Below are 21948 nucleotides of genomic sequence, written 5' to 3'. Positions count from 1 at the left end.
ATGTTACTTTGGGCACCACATTAGGGCTTCCAGCTGTGTTTCTCATAGCTTTGACTCGGATTCACCATCACAGGGGGCTCAACCCTCATGGCAATGGTACAAGGAGGACACTGGAAGCCCTTCCAAAATCCCTGGATACTGCTGGTCTGTACTGAGCTCAACAGAAAAACATGGATTATGTGGCGAGCCCCTTCAGCAAGCCAAGGTGTTCCTCCTGAGTCATCGAAAGCTCAAGAAAGGCTGGTTTTAAGAGGATAATGGATTGTCCATGCAAACCATGGTGGGATTCATCATGGTTGTTCCATGGTCTAGAGTATGGTGTCCCTGCCCATGGCAAGGGGTTGGAGCTGGATGATGTTAAGGTCCTTTCCAACCCAAACTATTCCATGAGTCTATGACTCTATGTCTGCTGCCAACCGGTGTCAAAGGGAGTCACTGCAGGCTCCTCAGGGTCTCAAAACATGACTTTTTGGACCCAACTGCAGCCATTCTCCTTCAAAGCAGCAAAGCAAAGGGTGCTCATTGCCCGCCCACGGCATTCCAAGCCACCACATGCGGATGCTTTGGGAATCACTCACCTTCACGGGCTGGGCAGGTGTCGGGATAACGGGAGGGTGAGGCTGGATGGGCTGCGGCGCCGGGGCTGGCGGCGCGGGGGCCTGGGGAGCCGGTGGAGGCGGCGCAGGAGGTTGAGGAGGCACCATGGTCATCACGGGGGGCTGGACGATGAGGTCGGGGGTGACGGAGGTGAAGGGATGAGCCGGCGGCGCGGGCTGGAGCGGCTGTGGCGGCGCCGGCGGCTGCGCTGGAGACGATCCTTGGGGGGGGTTTGGTACCGTGGATGATCCTGGTTTGGAGGTCACTGCCAAGAGAGGAGGAAAGAGAAGGTTGGAGCACGGAGAGGGCTGGAGCAAGGAGGGAGAAGGTTGGAGCATGGAGGGAGAAGGTTGGAACATGGAGGGAGAAGGTTGGAACATGGAGGGAGAAGGTTGGAGCATGGAGGGAGAAGGTTGGAGCATGGAGGGAGAAGGTTGGAGCATGGAGGGAGAAGGTTGGAGCACGGAGAAGGCTGGAACACTGAGAAGGCTGGAACATTGAGAACGCTGGAACATTGAGGAGGTTGGAACATGGAGGGAGAAGGCTGGAACATGGAGAAGGATGGAACACAGAGAAGGTTGGAACACTGGGAAGGTTGGAACATTGGGAAGGCTGGAACATTCAGAAGGCTGGAACACTGAGAAGGCTGGAACACTGAGAAGGTTGGAACATTGGGAAGGCTGGAACATTGAGAAGGTTGGAACATGGAGAAGGTTGGAACATTGGGAAGGCTGGAACATTGAGAAGGTTGGAACACAGAGAAGGTTGGAACATTGGGAAGGCTGGAACACAGAGAAGGTTGGAACATTGGGAAGGCTGGAACACAGAGAAGGTTGGAACATTGGGAAGGCTGGAATATTGGTAAGGTTGGAACACTGAATTAGCACCTTCCAGTTGCTGTCCTGGAGGTGGGTCCTTCCCAAGGGCTGTCTGAATGGCTTCCAAAATGATGGAGCCCAACTACCAAACCCCCTCCAGACCAAGCCCAACATCAAGCCTTCCCTTCCCAAAGGATTTCCTGCAGGCAGGGCAGGGAGACGAGTGCCTCTTCTCTTGCCCACCCACCTTCCTAAGCACTGGTTCTTCATTTGAAGCCAAAACTGGGCAGCATTTCCTTTGGGAGCAGTTTGTGCTCCATTAGCAACAAGACTTTATTCATTCCTCATGACTTAAGGCATCAAAGCTGCTGCTGGATCAGGGAAACCTCTCCCCATGGCTGGAGCGAGGTCCTCCTGAGGTGATTTCAAACATGGAGCAACCCCAGAGGATGGGACACAAGGCTGGAAACATCAGTGTTGGCCTTAAACCCTGCTCCAACCACGCTTCCCAACATCCCAGCATGGTCAAATGCCCTCCAAAGGGGGATGCTGCAGAGCTGGATGATGCTGGGACACGTAGAAGACCCCATGGTCCCCGCATGGTCCTGCTGAGCTAAGGTGGAGCCTGCTGGGCCCACCTGCCTCCTCTAACCAAGGGGAGCTCCTTTCTGCACATGTGAATATCAGGAATGGTGCCTGAAACTGGAACAATTAAAAGGAATCTCAGCCAAGAGCAATCCAAGACCACTGGGCTCTGAGGCTTCCCTCACTGGCCTGGTGGTGGCACTCCAGAAGCATTTGCTCCTCCAACAGCTCCTCCAGCAGCTGCCAAGCGGGATTTTCCCTCTGTCATCCACACAACTGGTTCCCAGAATCCTTCCAGCAAGTCCTCAGGCTCCTGGACATCTGCTGCTGGGAAACTGGGATCGCAGCAGCACCAGGCTGAGACTGAGAGAGCATCCCAAGAGCTGTGAGGACCCACAGCATTCCAGAAGGGGGCTGGAGTGCTCACAGGCAGTAAATATGGTCCAAGCACCTTCCTTTGGTGATGCTCCTGCACGTGATGATGTCCTCGGTACCACAGAGGACTTGGATTAAAAGGATGGGAATGCTACAAGATCAGGAGATGTTTAAGTTCCAAAGAGGATCTCAGAAGTCCAATGAGCTGTATGGAGCTCAAATCATGGCCACGATGTTCCCAAACCCTTGAGGAACGATCCCACAGTGTCTGCAGCCAGTGTTGAGCCTGAGGAATGGCTGGCATCTCAAAAAAGCAAGCTAATGGAAGGCTTGAGGTGTCAACAGGGACTTGGAAGGTTGTTCTACCTGCAGCAGCTGTCACATTTACATCCAATTGTGGTGTCCACAGTGACAAACTGGAAATGATCAGAGAGGGCTGGGAAGGAGGACTGGAAGAGTGGAAGGAATTCCTGAGAGTGAGAGATTCTTATGGAGAACAGGGATTTAGAAATAGAGGAAGCATTTAATATAACCGTGCTATCTAAAGAGGAGATGGAGCTGCTGCGTTCAGACCAGGAATGTTCAGGAAAAGAGGAGATTAAGAAACAGGAAACAGCAAATTTACATTTTTCTACCAGGAAAATGGGAGATTGAGATGGGATCCTGGGACGTTCTTCCCTGTGAGGGTGGTGGGATACTGGAATGGGTTGAATGGAGAAGGTTTGGCTGCCCCGTCCCTAGCAGTGCTCAAGGCCAGGCTGGAGCAAGCTGTTCTAGTGGAAGGTGCCCCTAGCCATGGCAAGGGGGTGGAACTGGATGAGCTTTAAGGTCCCTTCCAACCCAACCCATTCCATGATTCCCTGATGCAGGACTCCATGGTTCCTACCTGCTTCCTTCCTTGCACGTCCTCTGCCTTTCGTCTGGGCGATGACGATTTCTGTCTCCTCCTGGGTCATTTCCGAGATCTTCTGCAGGAAAAGCTTTTCCAGAGCTTCTGCCATTAAGACTATGTCATCCCCTGGCTGGAGAGAAACACACAGGAGACATGAGGCATAACTCCAGAGGGAGGGGTTTTGTATTCCCACCCTTCTTAGGGCTACTCTTCCCGTTATTCTCATTATGGAGCAGGATAACGGCCCCAGTGTGGAATATGTGGACAACTCCTCACCCTAAAGCCCTTTTAGAGGTAGAACCAGATGATGGGCAGGGCCAGCACCAAGATGAGCTGGAGAACAACCAGCCCAAGGTGCTACCTGCCTGTGGCAAAGGCTGTTTTCCAAGTGAAGGGAAAAGAGGGAGAACTGGAAGAAGAAAAGAGCGCATTTCATGCCGGATGGTTGTTTCCACCACACCAGATTGCCCTCACTTGGTGGGTCTCATGGTGTCTCCACAGAGCATCAGGGGTTAAGAAGAGCTTAGGATGGGCTTTGCAAGGTAACTTCTTCCCTAAAAAAGGAGGTTTTCCAGGAGGAAGTTGACTGTTTTGAGACATCACTTATGGCTAATGAGGTTTGGAAGGAGATGATGGTGCTAAGAGGTCCTTAAAGACCTGGAGGAGAAGAATGCATTTGTGGAGGACACCCAGTGATCTGCCCAGGAGCACCCTGCAACCAGGCAGGGTGAGAAGAGCCAAGAGAGAAGGGCTGGAACAACAGCCCAAGAGCCTGGATTGATGTGAAGACAATAAACCCATGGCCAACGTTGCCATGACATGGTGACACCAAGAAAATCATGGAATGGTCTGAGCTGGAAGGGACCTTCAAGCTCATCCAGTTCCAACCAAGGGGCAGGGACACCTTCTGCTGGACCAGGTTGCTCCGAGCTCCATCCAGCTCCAGCTCTGCTGTCAACATAAGGATGGTTAAAACCACTGGCTGATGGTCTGAGGCCTCCATGATGCCCTCAGAGATGTTTCTTCAGCTTAGATGCTTTTGTGCTCTCCAGCCTGGAGGAGACGGGTGAAGATCAGGGGGGGCAGAGTAAAGCTGACAGGGGAAACACCACGGTGGGAGAAGACTTGGAGGTGTCTGAGTCATCTGAAGCCTTTAAGAACCTCCCCTTGTTGCAGTTGCATCACCCTGGCTCAAAGCAGAAGGGCCAAGGGCCAGGGAGATGGCTCTGAAGGCCTCAAACTGCGAGTGTTTGTTTGGAACTGCCTACAAAGGGCTTGTGCAAGAGGAGGAGGAGGGGAACGGGGTCAACGCACGTGAGGGTGAAGCAATGGGGCTGGAGAGGAACATGAGGAACTGAAACCCTTGGACAAGGGGGGGGGATGCTCGGAGGGGTCAGGAAGGAAAAGGCTCCCAGTGACTTCCAGGACCCTTCCTTAGTGCATGTGGGCCTTGTGGAGCAAGTGTCTTGTGCTCCACACAGCCTGGTACCAGCCCAAGAACCAACTCCAGCTGCCCAAGCTCCACCATCACATTCCCAGAGGCCACTGTCCCATCACCACCATGGATGGAGAAGCCCTGGGATGCTCCTTATCCATCCCAAGAGCTCTTCCTGTGCCCCACGAGGTTGCACAATTGTTTATGGGATGGATTTCAGGCTGTTCCTCACTGTCTGGAGGAGAATCTGCTCCACTGAGGTCAGGGTGGGGCATGACCCATGCACTCCTCCATCCAGCCCTGTTTTTTCCTTGGAAGACTTTAGGGTTCCAAAGCAGCTGTAAGGTGGTTTCTTCATGAAGAACCTGCTCCTCAAGAGCTCGTCTGACACCATCTGGAGCTCTGCTCAAGCCAGATCCCAAGAAAATCATAAAATCTTCTTTTTAAGAATAAGAAAAGGGAAAGAAACAATTCCTGGACTAATAATTCCAGCAGGGAAGGCTGTTGGGATCTGCAGCCCTGCCTAAGCTCCCATGGGTTTAATCCTAATGAAGCTGATCTTGGTGGTGGTTCCTTTAAAGACCCATTCCAAGCAGCACCATGTCCGCTTCCGCCCCGCTCCAAGGAGTAGGTGGCCAATTTCCATTGGGAAAAAGGCAAATTTGGGAACTTTGTACCTTATTGTAGATGTAGCAGTTTGTAAACATGGTGTTAAAATCCTGGATACATTCTTGAGCATTCCAGTAGTAGTTGTTCTCCAAGCGCTTCTTTATTGTTCCCATATCCATTGGGGTTTTAATTATCTTGTAATAATCCTGCCAAGGAAAAAGAGGGAAAGGTCAGAGTGGGAATTATCCATCGCTACAGGGACCGGGATTCCACCACCTCATCCCCATGGAATGATCCTCCATGCCCAGCACTCGGCCACCACCAGCTTCTCCCACTGGGATTTTGAGTTCAAACCTTTGGCAGTCCAAGTGCTGGATCACTGAGTCCAGCCACTGGATCAAGTCCAACCCTTAGACCAAGTCCAACCAGATCTAATGATCAAGTCCAACCATGAGATCAAGTCCAACCATCGGACCAAGTCCAACCATCGGATCACTACTGGATCAAGGCCACCCACTGAAGATGGACTCTGTGATGCCAGGAGAAGCCTGGACCCCCACCCCAGACCCATAAGGCCTCACTCCTTCCACCGAGAACCATCACCCGGTCTCCCCCCCTCTACTTACAGGGAGATTGAGCTTGACAGCATCCACAGGCTGCTGGAAAGGCCACGCAAACTGGTGCTTCCACAGGGTCTTGAGCACCACCTTGAGCAGGTACTGCAGCTGGTTGGTCTGTCGCTTGGGTTTGTTGGGGTTGGAGGTCTCCGGCGGTGGGGGATTAACACCTACAATGTTGCCTTGCTGGGGCTGAGCCTGGGACTGCGTTGTAGACATCTGGGTGGCTTCAAGTCCGTCCCCCATCACGGGCAGGTTTCTCAGTCTCGTTCCAGGGCCGCTCTCTGCCGACATGCTATTGATCCCATTGCATTCCTCACCGGATACCCTGCAGAGCAAGGGCAGGGAGGGCACTTCAAAGCCAGCTTCTGGTGCAAGGTGCTGCTGAAAACCAAGCTGGTGGAGCTCCATCAGAGCACCTCAGGCAACCTGAGCTTGGGCCCCACTTGCTTGGGCCCAACAAATGATGTGAGATGGGTAAGAAAGGACGTTCCAAGGTAATTCCATGGCCAGGAGTCAGCGGTGCCCTCTCTGCTCCCGTTTTAACCCTGTTCTTGCCTAATGTGGCCAAAAGGACCTCAAATGTTCTCCACAGGCTTCAAACGCTGCTGACTCTTGACAGGAACTACCTTCAGCTCCAGGGCTGAGTTTGCCAACACCAGAAGAGACCTTAAGCTGGTGTTGGTCAACTTTGAGCCCCACTAAAGGAACGCAAGGCGAGACATGGATCTCCTTTCAGCTCCTCAGTAGTCCCCACCACCATGGGTCAGCTAACCCCGATTTCATGCCCAAATCTGTCTTTTAGGTGGATGCTGAGCTTTCATGAGATGCTTCAGCTGGACCATGCAGCGCGCAGACCCACATCTGATTCATAGTGTCTGCTTTTGTAAGTGATTTAGGAGATGATCACCTTTAGGTCTATAATCTAGGCTGACAAGCCTTTAGGTAGATGATCTTCAGGTAGATCATCTAGGTAGGCCATCTTTGGGTAAGTAATCCCCTCCAGGATGTGCCCATTGTCCAGTTTAATGCTGAGCACATGTTAAGCTTAAGACATGCAGCTCTGAATTTGGGTTTGGGTTCATATTCTTATGCCTTAGAGCAGCCCCATTGCTCTGGTCATGAATGGGCTCTCCACATGGACCACAGAGAGGAACAAGCCAGAGATATGAAGCAATCTGACCTCCTATGTCCCTCAGCTGTGGTCCATGGCTTTAACTGGTCTAAATCTAACCCTGAGCACCCTCACACCCCAGGGCACACCTTGGTCTTTACATGATAGGTTTAACTCCAGGCCTCCAAGTGAGGGGAAGCATCACTTTATGCTTAGGGGTGGTGCCGATTCCTCTGGGATGCACATTAAAGGGAAGCTCCCAAGGGATAAACTGCTCTTGGCCAAGCACAAGGAACCCTCTGTTCACTGCAAGGAGCTACTTTACCTTGTAGGATACATTGCCATAGAATTTTGCCCCAGAAAATGATGCAGAGTCAGAAGTTGCTTGGCTTGTCCATCTATCTTCCGTGGCTTCAGGCACAGATGCCTTCAGATACCGTATCTGAGGGAAGAAACAAGCAGTTAAGCCAAGGCAGCAACCAAAGGCATCCGAAACAAAGGTACCTCCAGAGAAAAAGGTACTTCTCAATACTCCAGGGCAGGAAAGGAGCCAACAGACCCCTGCAAACATGGGGCACCAATGGAAAAACAAGGAGTTGACACCGTAGTTAAGCTTTTCCCAGGCATTTTTCCTCCTTTTAGACAAGCATATTCCTGAAATTCATCCGTTCAAGACCCAAGACTGGTTTCTTCCACATATTTATCCTTGCATTTATCCCACACTGGGTCTTTTGGAAGGATCCCACCACCTTCCTCCTGTGTTATCAAAGTCAAGCACTTCTTTTCCCTCAAGGGGCGTGCGGTCTCATTCCCAGCAGCATCATCCCAACTCATCCCAAGCTCATTTCATCCCTAAAACCATGGATATCGATGCCATGGGCACACATGAGAGGGACATGGAGCTGTTGGAGTGAGTTCAGAGGAGGTCATGGAAATGCTGCAAGGGCTGGAGCCAGGCTGGGAGAGCTGGGCTGGTTCAGCCTGGAGAAGGCTCCTTAAGGGAAGACCTTAGAGCAGCTCCAGTGCCTAAAGGGGCTACAGGAAACCCGGAGAGGGGCTTTGGCCAAGGGATGGGATGAGAAGGAACAGCTTCCAATAGGAAGAGTTAGATGGCATACCGGGAAGAAGTTCTTCCCTGTGAGGGTGGTGGGACACTGGGATGGGTTGAATGGAGACGATTTGGATGCTCCACCCCTGGCCAGGCTCGGAGCTGGATGAGCCTTAAGGCTGTCTCCTGTTTTGCAGTGCTGCCTGGAATCCAAGCCCTCAGGAGAAGGCAGCTCTGCAAGCGCTGCTGGCACCCATCAGAGATGTCCAAACCCAAACGAACTCAAAATGGCCAAATTCAGCCTCAGTGGTGGCCATGGGGGGACAACCTGGAGTGGCTCAAAGCACCAAGAGGTGTGGGAGATGGAGCTGCACATGGATGTGGAAACAGGAAACTCCTGTCTGAGGGTGTGAAATGCCCCAGGAATACACCAAGATCCCGGAAACTGAGTTATTTTGTGCTGTGAAGCTTCTCCCTGCCCCTGTTTCTCCCTGCTGGAATCAGCTCCGTGGGAAAAGCAGCCTCAAACCATTCCAGGAGGGATTTAAGGGATGTGAGGGACGTGGCTTAGTGGTAGAGTTGGGAGTGCCAGACTAATGGTTAGACTCAATCTTAAAGGTCTTCTGCAGCCTAAATGGTTCTATGATCCCACAAAGCAGCAGGACAACCAAGGGAGATCCAGCTCCACATCCCCACAACAGGATGAAGGTTCACGGAATCCCATCTCTGGCAAAGCCAGGGATGTGCCCCCTGCATCCTGCCTGAGGTTAACTCCATCCAAAGCACTCTGGCTGTAAACCACCCCCGCAGTCCTGCTTGACACCCCCAAAAGCTGGGAATACTCCAGCAACTTGGGATCCTGACCTGAAATCTGAGTTGACCCTTCGAGGTTTTCAGTTCTTCTTCACCAGCTGAACCCTCTGACCTTCATTTTCGAGGCTACTATTGAAAGAAAGATCTGGAAGGGAAAAGAAATGAGCATTAACTCAGCATCAGAGCCCAAAGGCAGGATGAACCCCAACCCTTTGCTTTCTGCTCTCCATGTCTCTGCCTTTATCCATAGGATGGGATATGCATGGGTTGGAAAACCAGGAATGAGGTGGTGAGAAGTGGGCACAGCGCGGGTGGGGACTGGGGAAGGATCCAAGACAATGGTCCAGCTCCATCACCCAAGCGAGAAGCAGTTAATCTGAGCTCACAAACCCATCACGGCTCATTGAGAGCTTCCACAAGCACAGCTTCACCTCTAGGCTCCACATAAAGCCCCTCCCAGCCCATAAAGCCCTTTCCAGTTGTTTAAGCCGGGTTTAACTTAGGGAAGACCTGGATTTAACCCGACCCAAGCATCTCAAAGCCTGATTTAGCAACTTACAAGAGGTGCTGAGCCCCACTTGTGCTCCACCTCGCAATGGGAATCACCTAACAAAGCACCACAGATGAGGTTTAAGCTTGTACCACAAAGACAACCCCTGGAAGACGACTGGAACCATGACCAACACTGGTTTAACACTGCCATGATGCGCTCCCCACACCCCCAGAGCCACCTCACCACATCCAAATACATTAAACTCTATAAAACCCAGCTTTAATTCCATTTTCAGGGGCTTTAATTCCATTCTGGGGGCAGGACAGGCCATGAAGGACATGGGAGATGTGACATATATATCCCCCCCACCCCCCAGCAAAGGGAATTCAGCACATTTAAGGCATACAAAAGCCTAAGGACCATCTTAACAGCCCTGACTCACTCTAAGCTCAGCCCTAGAAAGGTGCAGGAGGTTGAGCCTGCCCTGGGATGAGGAATCCCAAGGGAATTCTGGAGGTCTCCTGCTTTCCATCAGGTTGCTCAGGGCTTGGTCACTCTACAGCCACTGTGGAGGCTGAAGCTGATCTTAGGAGAGCTCTACTCCCCCTTTACTCCTAACAAAGCCCAGCCTGGAGGAAGACGGACACAAAGCAGCAGGAAGGACACTCACAGCCCTGCAGGGAGGTAAATCCACATGGGTCCTGGAATACCCCCCCTGCTCCTACCTCCCTGTGCTTCCTGATACAGCTCATGGGCCATCCCAGCCACTTGAGGCCCTTTTAGGGATCTGAAACCTTCAAACCCTCCTAATTCCACCAGGATGATGGCAACCCCCCCACCCCCCCAGTTCCACCAGGACTGCTGTCCCACACCTACCTGCATTAACAGACCTGCTCCACAAACAACATGGATCACATTCCTAGCACTAATCCCACTTATCTGACAGCATAAACTGGATTAAATCACAAGCACAGGTTGGTTTTCCTCTTGCAGATGCAGGAGCTTGTGTTCCTCCTCCAGTATCCTCTGTGTGGCTTCAGCAGCTCCAAGAACATCACCTGCTATAGGGAGAAGACACCAGGTCTCCTACTGAGGGTTGTAGCTACAACCCCCACTAAACCATGGTGATTTAAAGGGTTTATGCCACCAGTTTTCCTGCTTTTTTCCCCCATTGGAATACATGGGAATGAGCAGGAATCACATTAAGATGGGGAAAAGGTTTCAGTCCTCAGCAGTGAGTGAAGTCCAGACTTGAAGAAAGGGGTGGAAAGGATAAAACACAAAAAAAGGGGGAAAATGAGGATTTTTCCCTTTGAAGAAGGCAGAGAGCAAGGCAAAAACCCTGTAAATGATCCATGTAGAGCCCGCAAATGGGACTTACTGGGATGATTTCTAGTATTGGTCAAGTATTGGGAGGTGACAAGAGGGTTGGAACTGGCTGAGCTTTAAGGTCCCTTCCGACCCAAACCATTCCCAGATTCCATGAAGCCCCTCAAGAAGGGATCATCTCCCAAATGAAATCACTGCTGATCACTCTTCGCCTCTCCATTTGAGCCTCTTCTCCCTGTACACAGCCAAGCAGGAGGTAACCAGCACCCAGACATCCAAGGCCTCCATGGGACACATCACCCCATGCTGGGTGCAACAAGGCCGCCTGGAGCCGATGTCCTTCCAAAGGCACTTATTGCGTCTGGGAGGCTTATCTCCATGCAGGCTGCGCTCCAGGGGATGCATCCAGCACCAGGACACAGAGCTCAGCTGGAAAGGCCGTTTTCCATATGGATTTTGTGCTCCAGCCACCTCTAACACACAAGTGATGCTCTACAGGCCCCCCCCCCCCGATATCCAAGTGTGTGTAAATGAGTATTAAATCCTCAGTTTTCCAGCAAAATGAGGGGGGGAAACCCCACCTGGATGCTTCCAAAGTGGATTTTTTCCACTCAGTGGTTCCCAACTTCCCACATGGAGCTATTTTTATTCTGAAGTTGTGGTTTATAGTAAAAGTCCGACTGCTTCCAATGTTTTCACCCTGAGATCCCCACTGGAATGGCAACAGGAGAGCCCTGCTCCCAGCACAGAGCCAGGGTCCTCGATTCTCAAGATTCCCAAGATTCCCAACACCACAAACAAAGGAAAGGGAAAAGGTGGAATCTGATCCAGGAACTGCACTTGAAACGAGCAGTTCTGATCCACCTGGATCCCTGAATTCCCACATCAACATCCAAAGCCACTTGGGGATGTTTTGTTGATCCAAAGTGTGAGTCCATACATTTTAAACCACGCATGAGGGCTAAAGCCTTGGACAAAGCTTTTCCCAGGAAAAGCCAGCAAAGCAGTGGGTAATAAAAGTGGGAATTACGAGTGTTTCGGATACCAGGAATGGTTTTCCTCCTCCTTATCCCCACCTGAGCCACAGACACCAGCACTGAACTAAATCCAGGTCTGGATGAAGCCTGAACAGGAGGCAATGTGCACCAAACTCCCTGGAATTCCTATTGTGGGATCCTAAGCCCTGGGGAACCAAATCCCAGCTGCATCCAGGCAGTACCGGGTACTTCATGTTGGGAAAACAGGGATCCAATGTGCTGCATAAGGGAAATCCGAGGTAGGAAGCTCAAAATCCCACTTAAAATCAGGGCAAATCTCAAGTTTTTCCTCATTCTTGAGACAACCAGAACAAATTTCCCCCCATCCCGTGTGCCAAAAGCCGGATTTAAAGTTGGAATCATGGATTTAATAGAGGGAAAGTGCTTTAATACATCAGGAATGAGATTCAATTCAGGTCCCCAACCAGCTCCCAGGCTGCAAGTGCCCATCAAAGCCCCAGAGCCCAGGAAGAGGTTTTCCAGTTTAGCCTCAAATCCTTTCACTTCTGGGAGAATCCAGCTCCACGCATGGATCCATGGATTTCATCCCATATCCTGCAGCTCAGAGGCGCTGGCTGGACCCATAGGCCCAGGGTCTGCACCATTAACTCTTTCAAGGCTTAAGAAGCCAAAGCAAAGGTGTGGAGGGAAAACCAGATGGGAACGGCCCAAAAAGCAGGGAGCTGGCTTCATATTCCCATTTCTGCCTGGTCAAGAGGCTCCCAACCTATCTGCCCTCGGGAATGAGGAGTTTTCCTTCTCTTCATTGCAGAGACAGGCTGGAAAGACCTGAAAATGCCAAGCGGGAGCAGCGCTGGGATGTGACTGGGACAAGCTGGAATGGCTCCTCCTTCCCTTCTTCATGGGGCTCACTCCTGGCCAGGAGCTTCCTAAGCTTGAGGCTGCAGCCAGAAAAGGCAGCTTTTATCCCATTAATTCCTAAGAGTGGAGCATGAGGAGCCACCACGTTGTATTAAGCATGGGAAGAGGAATGGGAATGTTTCTAACCGGAGCAATGGGCACCAAGCTCAACCGTTCTCCAGGAGGGAAGACATTCAGTGAGTAAGCAGCCGGGTGATGCAACATGGAGAGCGTGTTTCCATTCCCACTTCAACCCAAATGGGAGTGGAGAAGGAAAGGCAGTGATCCACATCGGGGTCAGCGTGCCCTGGAGCAGGAATGAGCTCCGGGAGCTGGCTCCAAGCTCCTCCTCATTAAACAGGGATTTGAGGACTCATCAGGGGAATGAGGAACCCAACTCACTGTGAATCAGGAGGAGCTTTCTCCAGGAGGAGTGGGGAGGACACATCCGGATGGGTTCGCTCCGAGGTGCAGGAAGCACTGGGATGTTCCTGTTAATCCTCACCCTGGAGTAAGTTACTCACCTCAGCCTGGACTAGCTGGAGGTGAGCTCCTTGAGCTCGGATTAAAGAGCAAACTGGACCTAAGGGTTAACCCTGAGCTCCTGAAGGATGCGGGATCAAACACCAGGCTTCAAATGAACATCCAGAAGGCAATTTCCTGCTAAAATAGCTGGGATACAGAAGGATTATGATCCTCTCTCCAGACCAGGCTTCCTTAGAAGCCCATTTTAGGCTCCAAACCGGAATCCTGAGCTCATGGCTGTAGATACAGAGCCCACAACCGCTCAGCATCGCATCTTTCAGCCGCTATCAATAGCCTGGGAGAACACAGGGTTCCCAAAGGGCCTTTCCCAGCAAATCCCAGCTGGAAGCTGAGCTAAGACAGGACAAGGCAAGGTCAAGAGCAAACAGAACCAGTTGGGAGGCCAAAAGCAAAGCACCACGAATCCAGATAGGACTTGGGTGATATCCAAGGCTTGGCAGTCATTCCAGGTCCTTTTAAGAGCAGGATCTCTTAAGCAAAGACCCATTCCCACCATTTCCTCCCCTGCCCACAGCTCTAAACAAGAAGAGACCCTTTATTCTATAGCCAGACCCAGCTCTGTGGTCCTCGTGTCCACTTCCCCACTTCCAATGTGCAATCCCACCAGCAACAGTGGAATACATGCTGGTTTTCCCCCTTTTCCCTCTTCCTCCTCCTTTTCCCCACCCCATTCCAGTGATTCCACAGGCAGAGGGGAAAGCGCAAGTGGAAAACACAGAGATCAAAGTGTGTCCTGCCCAGCACCACACCTTCCCCTTCGCTCTTCCCCCAGGGGGAACGGGATCGTGCCCAAAATAACTCTTAATTACACCCCAAGTCATTCCCAAAGGATCCTGCCGGGGGTTTGGGAGCAGCACGAAGTTGGGAATCATGGCCTGGAACAGCAGGAATAGCGGTGACGTTGAGCTCTGGGCGAGCAGCAAAGCTCAAACCTGGGTTCATCCCTTCTCCCCAGGCCAGCCCTGAGCTCCCTAAACAACTGAGCATGGAGCTCCTGCAGGAATGACAGGCTGGAAATGGACCTAATCCCAACCCCAGCCAAGCACAACAATCCCAGGAAACCTCTGGACCAGTGAATATTCCTTGTGCCAGGTTTAAGGGAATTTTCGCTCCAGATTATTCCCCCTCTTTGCCCATCAGGACTCAAGAGGATGAAGTGACTGAAAGGGTTTTAAACTGGTTTCTTCCCATTTGCTTCCTTGAAGTGGGAATTAAGCAAAGGCATTCCCAGTGTCACTCCCATCCATCTCATGCAGAGGTGGGGAAAACCTTGCTGAGACACCCAGCTCCATGGGGTGGATTCAGCACAGCCCCACCTTCCAAACCAAGCTGCTTTGAGCCAATCTGATCCTTCATCGCAATCCCAACCACACTGTAGCACATGCACACACATGGAATTAACGGGAGCAGATCAAATCCCCACTTTGGAGGCTGGGATTGGGTTGGAGGAACCTTTGGATCCTGGTTACAGATCCCTGTTCCAGTGCTGTATGAGGAGGTTATGGCTGCTGATGGAAGCAAAGCTGGTTTTACACTCCCCACCTGATGCTGCACATGGCTGGGTCCAACCCTCAGCAGCAGCTCCATAAGAGGAACATGAAAATTAGCCCTAAAACCATTGATTCTTCCCAAAATTCAGGCTTCACATCCTAAATCTGATGCTTCCCTCAGAACCCAACATGCAGGAGGATCCCAGGAAAACCGGCTAAACCAGCTCGGCAAAGGGTTTCCAACCTGGGAAGTGCTGGCAAAGAGATTCCCCTGGCCGAGCTGCACCTGGATCCTTACAGGAGGAACCAGGACAATGAATTTAGTGGTTTATGGGTTTTTTGGTAGGAAAACCTGTCAGGAAAAGACCATAAATGGGTGCTGGGACACTGGGATGGGGTGGAGGGAGAAGGCTCCATCCCTGGCAGTGTTCAGGCTGGATGGGGCTTGGAGCATCCTGCTCTAGTGGAAGGTACCCCTGCCCATGGCCATGGATGAGTTTTAAGGTCCCTTCTCAACCCATTCCATGACCCCATGAATTCCGCTCCTTTCCCATCATCCCTTTCCAAAACAAGACCAACTACAACCGGTTTTCAGGTACTCGGGAATAACGAAGAGGTGTCCACGGCAAGTGGTTGGAATTAGATGACCTTAAGGGCCTTTCCAACCCTAACTATCCTATGATTCCATGATTCCTGAGCTGGGGAATGCTGGAGCTGTCTCCCAGCAGTTCCTGTGTGCAGCCCAACACCATCCTTTCTGTTGAGTATCTTCACTGAATCCCCACTCATGAAGGACACCCCATGGGTCCCATTGCTCTTATGCATGTAAGGGCTGCGGGTGGGGACTAAAAGGGACTTTAAGCCCGGCTTCGAGTGTAAAGAGGAAACCTGAGTAGCAGAACCAGCCCTCCATTCCCAGAACTTCCTGCCCCAAGGATATGATTCCTTTCCAAGGGTTATTCCTCACTTTAATACCTCTTCAGCTCCTCAAATGAGCATAGAAAGGGATTCCAAGAAGGAATGTGCTACAGGAACGGGGCTTTGTTAGGCCTGGTGGAGGTTTTAACTTGCTGCATTGTGTGTTCCCTGGGAAAAAGGGAAGAAAACAGGAATCCTGCAACAAAAAATGTGAGGAAAAGGGAAAACCGGAGTGCACAAAGCCAGCCTGGAAGAGGTTTCAACACAGTGCCCTTGTGCTGGGTTCGAACAATAGAAACCTTAAACTCTCCCCTCTGGCTGTGCCAGTTCCAAGCACAGCCCAAGGGATAGAAATATTCCCAAAAGAGGGATTTTGCTGAGGACAGTCGCAGGGAAGATCTGTCCATGCTCAGCTCTTCCTGCAGGACAAGCAGCTGCAAGGGTTAAGCCCAAAACCTCCACTTGAGCCAAGCATAGAAAGAGGCAGCAGCATCCCATCCCTTCCAGCCACCAGGAAAGCATGGAAGAGGAGCTATTCCCTATGGAACAGTGGCCTGTGCTGCCACTGGCTGCCCCAGCTCTTCTCCCAGCCCATAATAACCCTCAGTGAAGGATAAACCGCAAGGATAAAGGTCCCAAAACATCTGGGCAAAGGTCTTTGGGGATCACCATTCAGCTCCAGCCCCCTGGAATACCTTCCATTAGATACCTTCTCATAGCCAGGGATACCTTCCATTCGAGCAGGATGCTCCAACCTGGTCTTGAACACTGCCAGGGATGGGGCAGCCACAGCTTCTCTGGGCACAAATCCCTTGGAATTCCCACTGGGATCACCTCCACTTCCCCAGGTTTTAGGGTTCAAGTGATCTTGCCTAAAGCTGGGATTGACCCAAAGATGAACCAAGGCCCGTTGGTGACTCCAAGGAACGGGAAAGGGCAAAAAACATCACTTGCTCTGTGCTATTTTTGCTGCTTTTGAACCCAAAACTGCCCCAAGAGAGCATGGATCAGCTCCTGCTACCTAGAGCCTCCTTCCCTATGGAGCCAGCCGTGGAATGGGAACAGACCCAAGCACCAGGTTTAACTAAACCCAGGTTGTATTAAACCTGAGCCAAATGCTGGCTCTTTTGGCGCACAGTGTAGAAAACCAGCTACAAAACCACCTAATTTCTCCCAATATCCCACCTTCTTCCCGCTTTTCCTTAAGGATTCACCTCTTCCCAAGTGGCTGCTACCGATGGAGGGGAAGGAGATAAAACCAACAGCAAATTGCAAAGTGCTCCTTAAATAGTTCACTTATTGCATCCCCTTTCAGATATCCCATTTATTAGGAATTTGAGGATCGTGCCTGTTGGTGGGTCTCAGGTAAAGGGCTCAAATGGGTTTAAATGATGTTTGAATGAGGAAGTGGGATAGAATTCCAGCTTCCAGGCTTGGTTTAATCCCAGATCTCACTTAGGAAAGCCAACATGGAATGAAGCCGATACTGTAAAAGCCCCTTTAAACACGACTGCTTCATTACACCTCTATTAACATGAGTCAGGTTGAAGCAGCACCTGACCTGTAATTCCCACTTTCAATCCACATCAACCACAAATTGCTCCATCAGCACCCGCCTGAGCCCAACTTTAGGCTTTTTAAGGCAAATAAACTGAGTTTTGGGTTGCTTTTATTCCAACAACCGCCCCAGAAGCCGCTTGATGGGTTCAAATCACTCCAATCTCCTTTAAATCCAACATCCACATTTAGATGTGGCACCAGGTTTTGGGGTGTTTTGCCTTAAACCCACCCATTTTCACCTCCTGGGTTTGCTGTTGCTGCTATACAGAAGCTCCATCAGGCTTCAAATCTCTCCTACCAACAACGTAGCTGAGCTAAACCCAAGCTTTAGGTTTAGCTTTGCTGATCAGCTCCCTCCTTCCCTACGTCAGGAATATCAGGAAGCCAACATTCAACCCCCCACATTTCAAGGCTGGCCACTGCTGACGGAATTCCTGCTTTCAGGAAGTTTGCCCAAGGTTCCTGCTCTGGGTTGGTTGGATGCTGCTGCTTTAAGGTTGTTGGATGTGGCCCTGGACTGGTGCCATCTCCCTCCTCCGGAGCAAGAGGCAGGGCTGGGCTATCCCAGCCTTCGGAACAGGAATAATCAGTTACTCTCCTCCCACTCGCTGGAACAACAGGACAGAATTCCTCCTAAATATACCAGGAATGGCAACGGAGCTGCTCCCTCCCTTTAAAACAGTGACTGGGAAACCCATGAGACAAGTTTTGCTCCTCCAACACAGGCCGGCACTTCCCAAATGCTTTGGTCCCAATGATTTGGGATAAACCCTATTTTCCCATGAAAGCAACACTCAGCACGACATTCCTTAAGGAGAAGCTGTAAGATATCACAAGAGAGAGATGAAATGCACCTAAAAGGAGTTTTGGGTCTCGGAGGGTCCCTCTCCCTGTTCCCAAGTGGGAATTTCAGCCTCACTTCAGCCTCATCCTTCCCCCATCCCAACACCTTTCCCTTGATGCTCCAAGATCGGTAGGGAAAGCCCGTTATCCCAATGGTGTTTTCCCTGTGTGGACACGTCTGCTGTAAGACAGAAGACATGGATTAAGCCACCACAAGCCTGTAGCATGTTAAGGACACTTTGTCCACACTTCCCAATTCGGAGCTCCCAGAGGTGCTGCTTGGAGCAGAATTCCCTGGGCTGGAATTTCACTTCACTCTTGACCTAAACCAGCCTTTGGGTATTTGCTCCCAACGGAGATTTAGTGAATACCGAACTAAATATCGACTATTTCATCAAAAAAAGAGGGTGGTTTCACCCCAGAACATCCCACCTCGCTCAATAGGAGTGAGAGCCACAAACCCTCCGCACCGCTGCTCCACTAGGGATAAATCCATTGGGATGTGGGTCCAGCAGGATCCTGGTCCCTTTTCCCATTGCTGTGATTTAACCATCACTTGCTTATGGAAGTTTTAGAGTAAGATGAGGATTCCTTCATGGCTTGTGTCATCTTAATCCCGACTAAAGGAAGTCATTGTGCTGTTCCGCTTGGATCTGAAGCAGCCCAGGGCTCATCTCAGAGAGGAAAGGGGATCCACGTGAGCTCCCTGTGCTGGGATGGCCCGGCTCTGCCGGGCAGCTTCCCCTTTCACATCCGCTCTGCAGAGCTGCTCTTTGAATCCCACTAATCCTCACCCCATCCAACCCGGCAGCGCGCCCGATGGTGCTCCCAAAGCTCTTGGATTTAGATGGCAGAGAGCTGGAAAATACCCATTATTCAATTACACCCCCAAACCCCTCTGCATTTCCCTTGCAAGCTTCCGGAGACCCGGCTTTCCTCCTTCCCATCGCAAAAAGGCTCCAAACCCAGCTGAAAACCGGGATTCAAACCTGGATGGGGGCAATTCCTTCCCCCATTCATTCCATCCCGTTGCTTGAGCTGAAGCAGAGACATGATTCAGGCTCAGATTCAGTGTGTGGTGACACTACCCCTTCCCAGAGCTGGCAGCGGTCGTTTTCCCTTCCCTGTGCATATCCATGTCCCTCACCTGGCATTCCCACAGGGATCTGGGCTGGGAAGAGCTGCCCCAAGCTGCTGTGGTTGGGTTACAGCCATCTCCCACCCCAGGATCCACCCTATTCTTGTGCCCCTTCTATATTTAAGAAGGAACATTCCCTCTGATGAGGTCCCATCCCTACAAGCAGCAAAGGAACACGACCGGGATGCACCTTTATCCATCCCCTTCACCACCAAATCCAGGGAATACCTCCATAAAGCATCATCACCAGCCTGGTTTTGCTGCACTTGGGGTTAAGGTGAAAGGGCTCCCTGCAGAGCACTGGTTCACATTCCTGAACCAGAGCCAGCAGATCCCAATCCAGCCTGGAGTTTACTTTGGAGAAATGATGCCAGAACATCCAGGAATGGTTAACGAAGGGGGCTGGCTCCATGCACCTGAGCCCAGCTCCCCGTTTAACACCAAGGCTTCCCGATTACATTTACTACATTTAAGAGCAAAACGGCAGCATTCCCGGTCGTTTCCGCATTTCAGGTTGGATCCCAATCCCAACCAAACTCAATCCCCGTTTCCTCTTCAAGCAGGAACGGGATTCACACTTGAGATGCTTTACTAGCAACGGAGGTAAGAGCCCATCACCTCCGCTACACGCATCAGATACCGCAGCAACAACAGTTACCCGGCTTTGAGTAATCCATGCAGTCAGAGGGGGCTGAAACAATCCAGGGAATTGCGCCGGGACGCGAGGGCTGCCTGCAGTCAGGAATTCACCGCTTTCCATGCTTGGAAGCACAAAAAGGCCCCGGTGTAATAGCAGCGACCACCTGGCACCGGGAACACCCAGTGCCGTGCATCCACTGCCATTAGCAACGAGCCCACCAGCGATGAATCACTGTGGCCTCAAATGGGTTTGAGGGCTTAAAACCACCCCTGGTTTAGTCACCCAAAGCACTCTGGGTCCTTTTCCTGCCTAAAAAGGGCTCAATTTGGCCGAGACAAACTTAACCCAAAGCACAAACAGGTGAAAGAAACCTCTAAAACGCCAACAAGTGGTCAAAACCACCCAAACGACCCCAAAACGGTGGCAGGAAGCAGAAGCTCGTCATCCAAGTGGGTGTCCCACACATTCATTACGGTTTGAATGAGCAGCTTAATGCCTGACACGATAACACGCATCCCTAGGAGCAACGGCGCTGTGCTGACCCGTAAACCACGCTGGGAGCTGTTTGTACGAAGGATAACAGGGATTGAAGGAGCTTCCTTGGGAATACCGCTGCGGAAAGCCAGGAAGCTTTAAGCTCATCGGGAATAAGAACGATTCGTGAAGCTTTTAGGATGGGAAAGCATTGGGGGCAATGGGAAACCAACGGGGAAGCGGCGTGGGGGTTAACGGAGCTGGGTTTGACTCCCTGCTGGTAATCGGCCGCTCGAAGCCGTATCTCCCCCAGCCAACACGCACTGGAAGGGAGCGGGAGCCGCCTGAGGGCAATTCCTGCCGCAGGAACCGGGTGTCCCCCTTCCCCAACGCACCCAACAGCGGCTCCGGAGCCTCCCCCCGCGCCGGAGCGGCTGCGGAAGGAGCCGAAGTAGGGAACAGCCGGAGAACCGACCCAAACCCGTCAATAACCACGGGGAGACGGAGCCGAGGGCCCCGACCCGCCCCGCTGGACGCGTACACCGGGACCATCCCCAGCTGCAGCGGCTGCTGCTGCGGGCAGCGGCTCCGGCCCTCACGGCTGCGCCCCCACAAGGACACCGGCCCGGTACCCATCGCCTCCCGGCCCCGCTCGCTTCGCCCCCCGGCTCCGATCGCGCCCGTTGTCCGCTCCCCTCCTCAGCGCCCGGCGAGCGGCCGCAGGGCCCGGGCGGAGGCGGGCGAGCGGCCTAAGGCCTAACGGCGCGGCGGGAGGCCTCCACCCCCCCCATCGCTAGGCCCGGCCCGGTCCCCCCCAACCCCGGCCGAGACCCCCCCGGGCGGGGGCCGAGGCGGGGACCGGCGGCGGCGGCGTCACTCACCGCGGGCCGCGGGGCCGGGCCTGGCCGCTGCCTCCGCGCAGGAGCCGCCGCTTCCTCCTCCCGTCCGCCGACAAAATGGCGGCGGCAGGAAGTGCCCCCGCGCCGCCCCGCCCCACCGCACGCACTCTGCGTACCGGCCCGACAACGGCGTAATGCGGCCCCGCGACGGCTACGCTAACGGCGTAAAGCCGCCTTCCCACTGACGTAAACGCCGTAGCTGCGCGCCGGCCTTTACGCAAGCGGCGTAACCCAGCGAGCACACTCCCCTCCGCCCGCGGGGGCCCCACTCGGGGGTTACGCAAACTGCGTAGTGCGCGGAGATTCCGGCCCCCCTCCCTCCCCTCTTTGCGCAGCAGCCTACGCACCCGGCGCGTGACCGCCGCTACGCCAACTGCGGCCGCCCCCCCTCCGTACCGCCTTACGCCGTTGTCGCAAGCTAGGCCTCAAACCTGCGGGCGGGCTCCGCGCACGCACTTTACGTAGGCCTCCCTGACGCAGCGGCCGCATTACGCAATGCGGGTTACGCCGGCGGGGCGACGTATGAGGCGTTGGTGAATCCCGAACCCCCCCCCCGCCGTCTCCCCCCTTCACCGCTAACGCCTGCCCCCCCCCCCCCCCCGCCGGGCCCCAGCGCCGCCGCTCCCGTCACCGGGCCCCGCTCTTACCTCCGGTGGCAGCGACGGCGGGCGCGGCCGGACGGGCAGCGCTGGGGCCGGGTCCCGGGGGCGCCGAGGGCGGCGGGGGGAGGAGGAGGAGGAGGAGGAGGAGGAGGAAGAGGGAGGGGGAGGGGGGGAACCGGGCACCGAGGGGCAGCGGGTCCGGCAGCGGCGCCGCA

General features: G+C 52.9%; 1 protein-coding gene across 7 annotated transcripts in view; it reads right to left on the bottom strand.

Annotated features, from left to right (window-relative positions):
• The window catches only part of BRD4 (bromodomain containing 4), a 46140-nt gene extending 24192 nt beyond the window's left edge, over positions 1-21948 (bottom strand). For 2 of the 7 annotated variants that reach the window (XM_065664664.1, XM_065664662.1), the window contains exons 1-7: positions 21114-21216; positions 8955-9048; positions 7368-7484; positions 5938-6256; positions 5380-5517; positions 3262-3397; positions 579-862 (exon numbers count right to left, since the gene is read on the bottom strand). In XM_065664664.1, coding sequence (XP_065520736.1) covers positions 579-862; positions 3262-3397; positions 5380-5517; positions 5938-6256; positions 7368-7387 — 897 coding nt within the window. In that variant the 5' untranslated portion in view covers positions 7388-7484; positions 8955-9048; positions 21114-21216. Of the gene's footprint in view, positions 1-578; positions 863-3261; positions 3398-5379; positions 5518-5937; positions 6257-7367; positions 7485-8954; positions 9049-10272; positions 10458-21113; positions 21217-21778 lie in introns of those variants that run through there. The other 5 variants (XM_065664657.1, XM_065664661.1, XM_065664658.1 and 2 more) reach the window with 4 other exon arrangements.

The sequence above is a fragment of the Lathamus discolor genome, unplaced genomic scaffold (assembly GCF_037157495.1).
Source record: "Lathamus discolor isolate bLatDis1 unplaced genomic scaffold, bLatDis1.hap1 Scaffold_51, whole genome shotgun sequence".
In the NCBI taxonomy this organism is placed as follows: Eukaryota; Metazoa; Chordata; class Aves; order Psittaciformes; family Psittacidae; genus Lathamus; species Lathamus discolor.
Note: the sequence above shows the minus strand (reverse complement) of the source record. Positions and strands in the feature narration are given on the sequence as shown.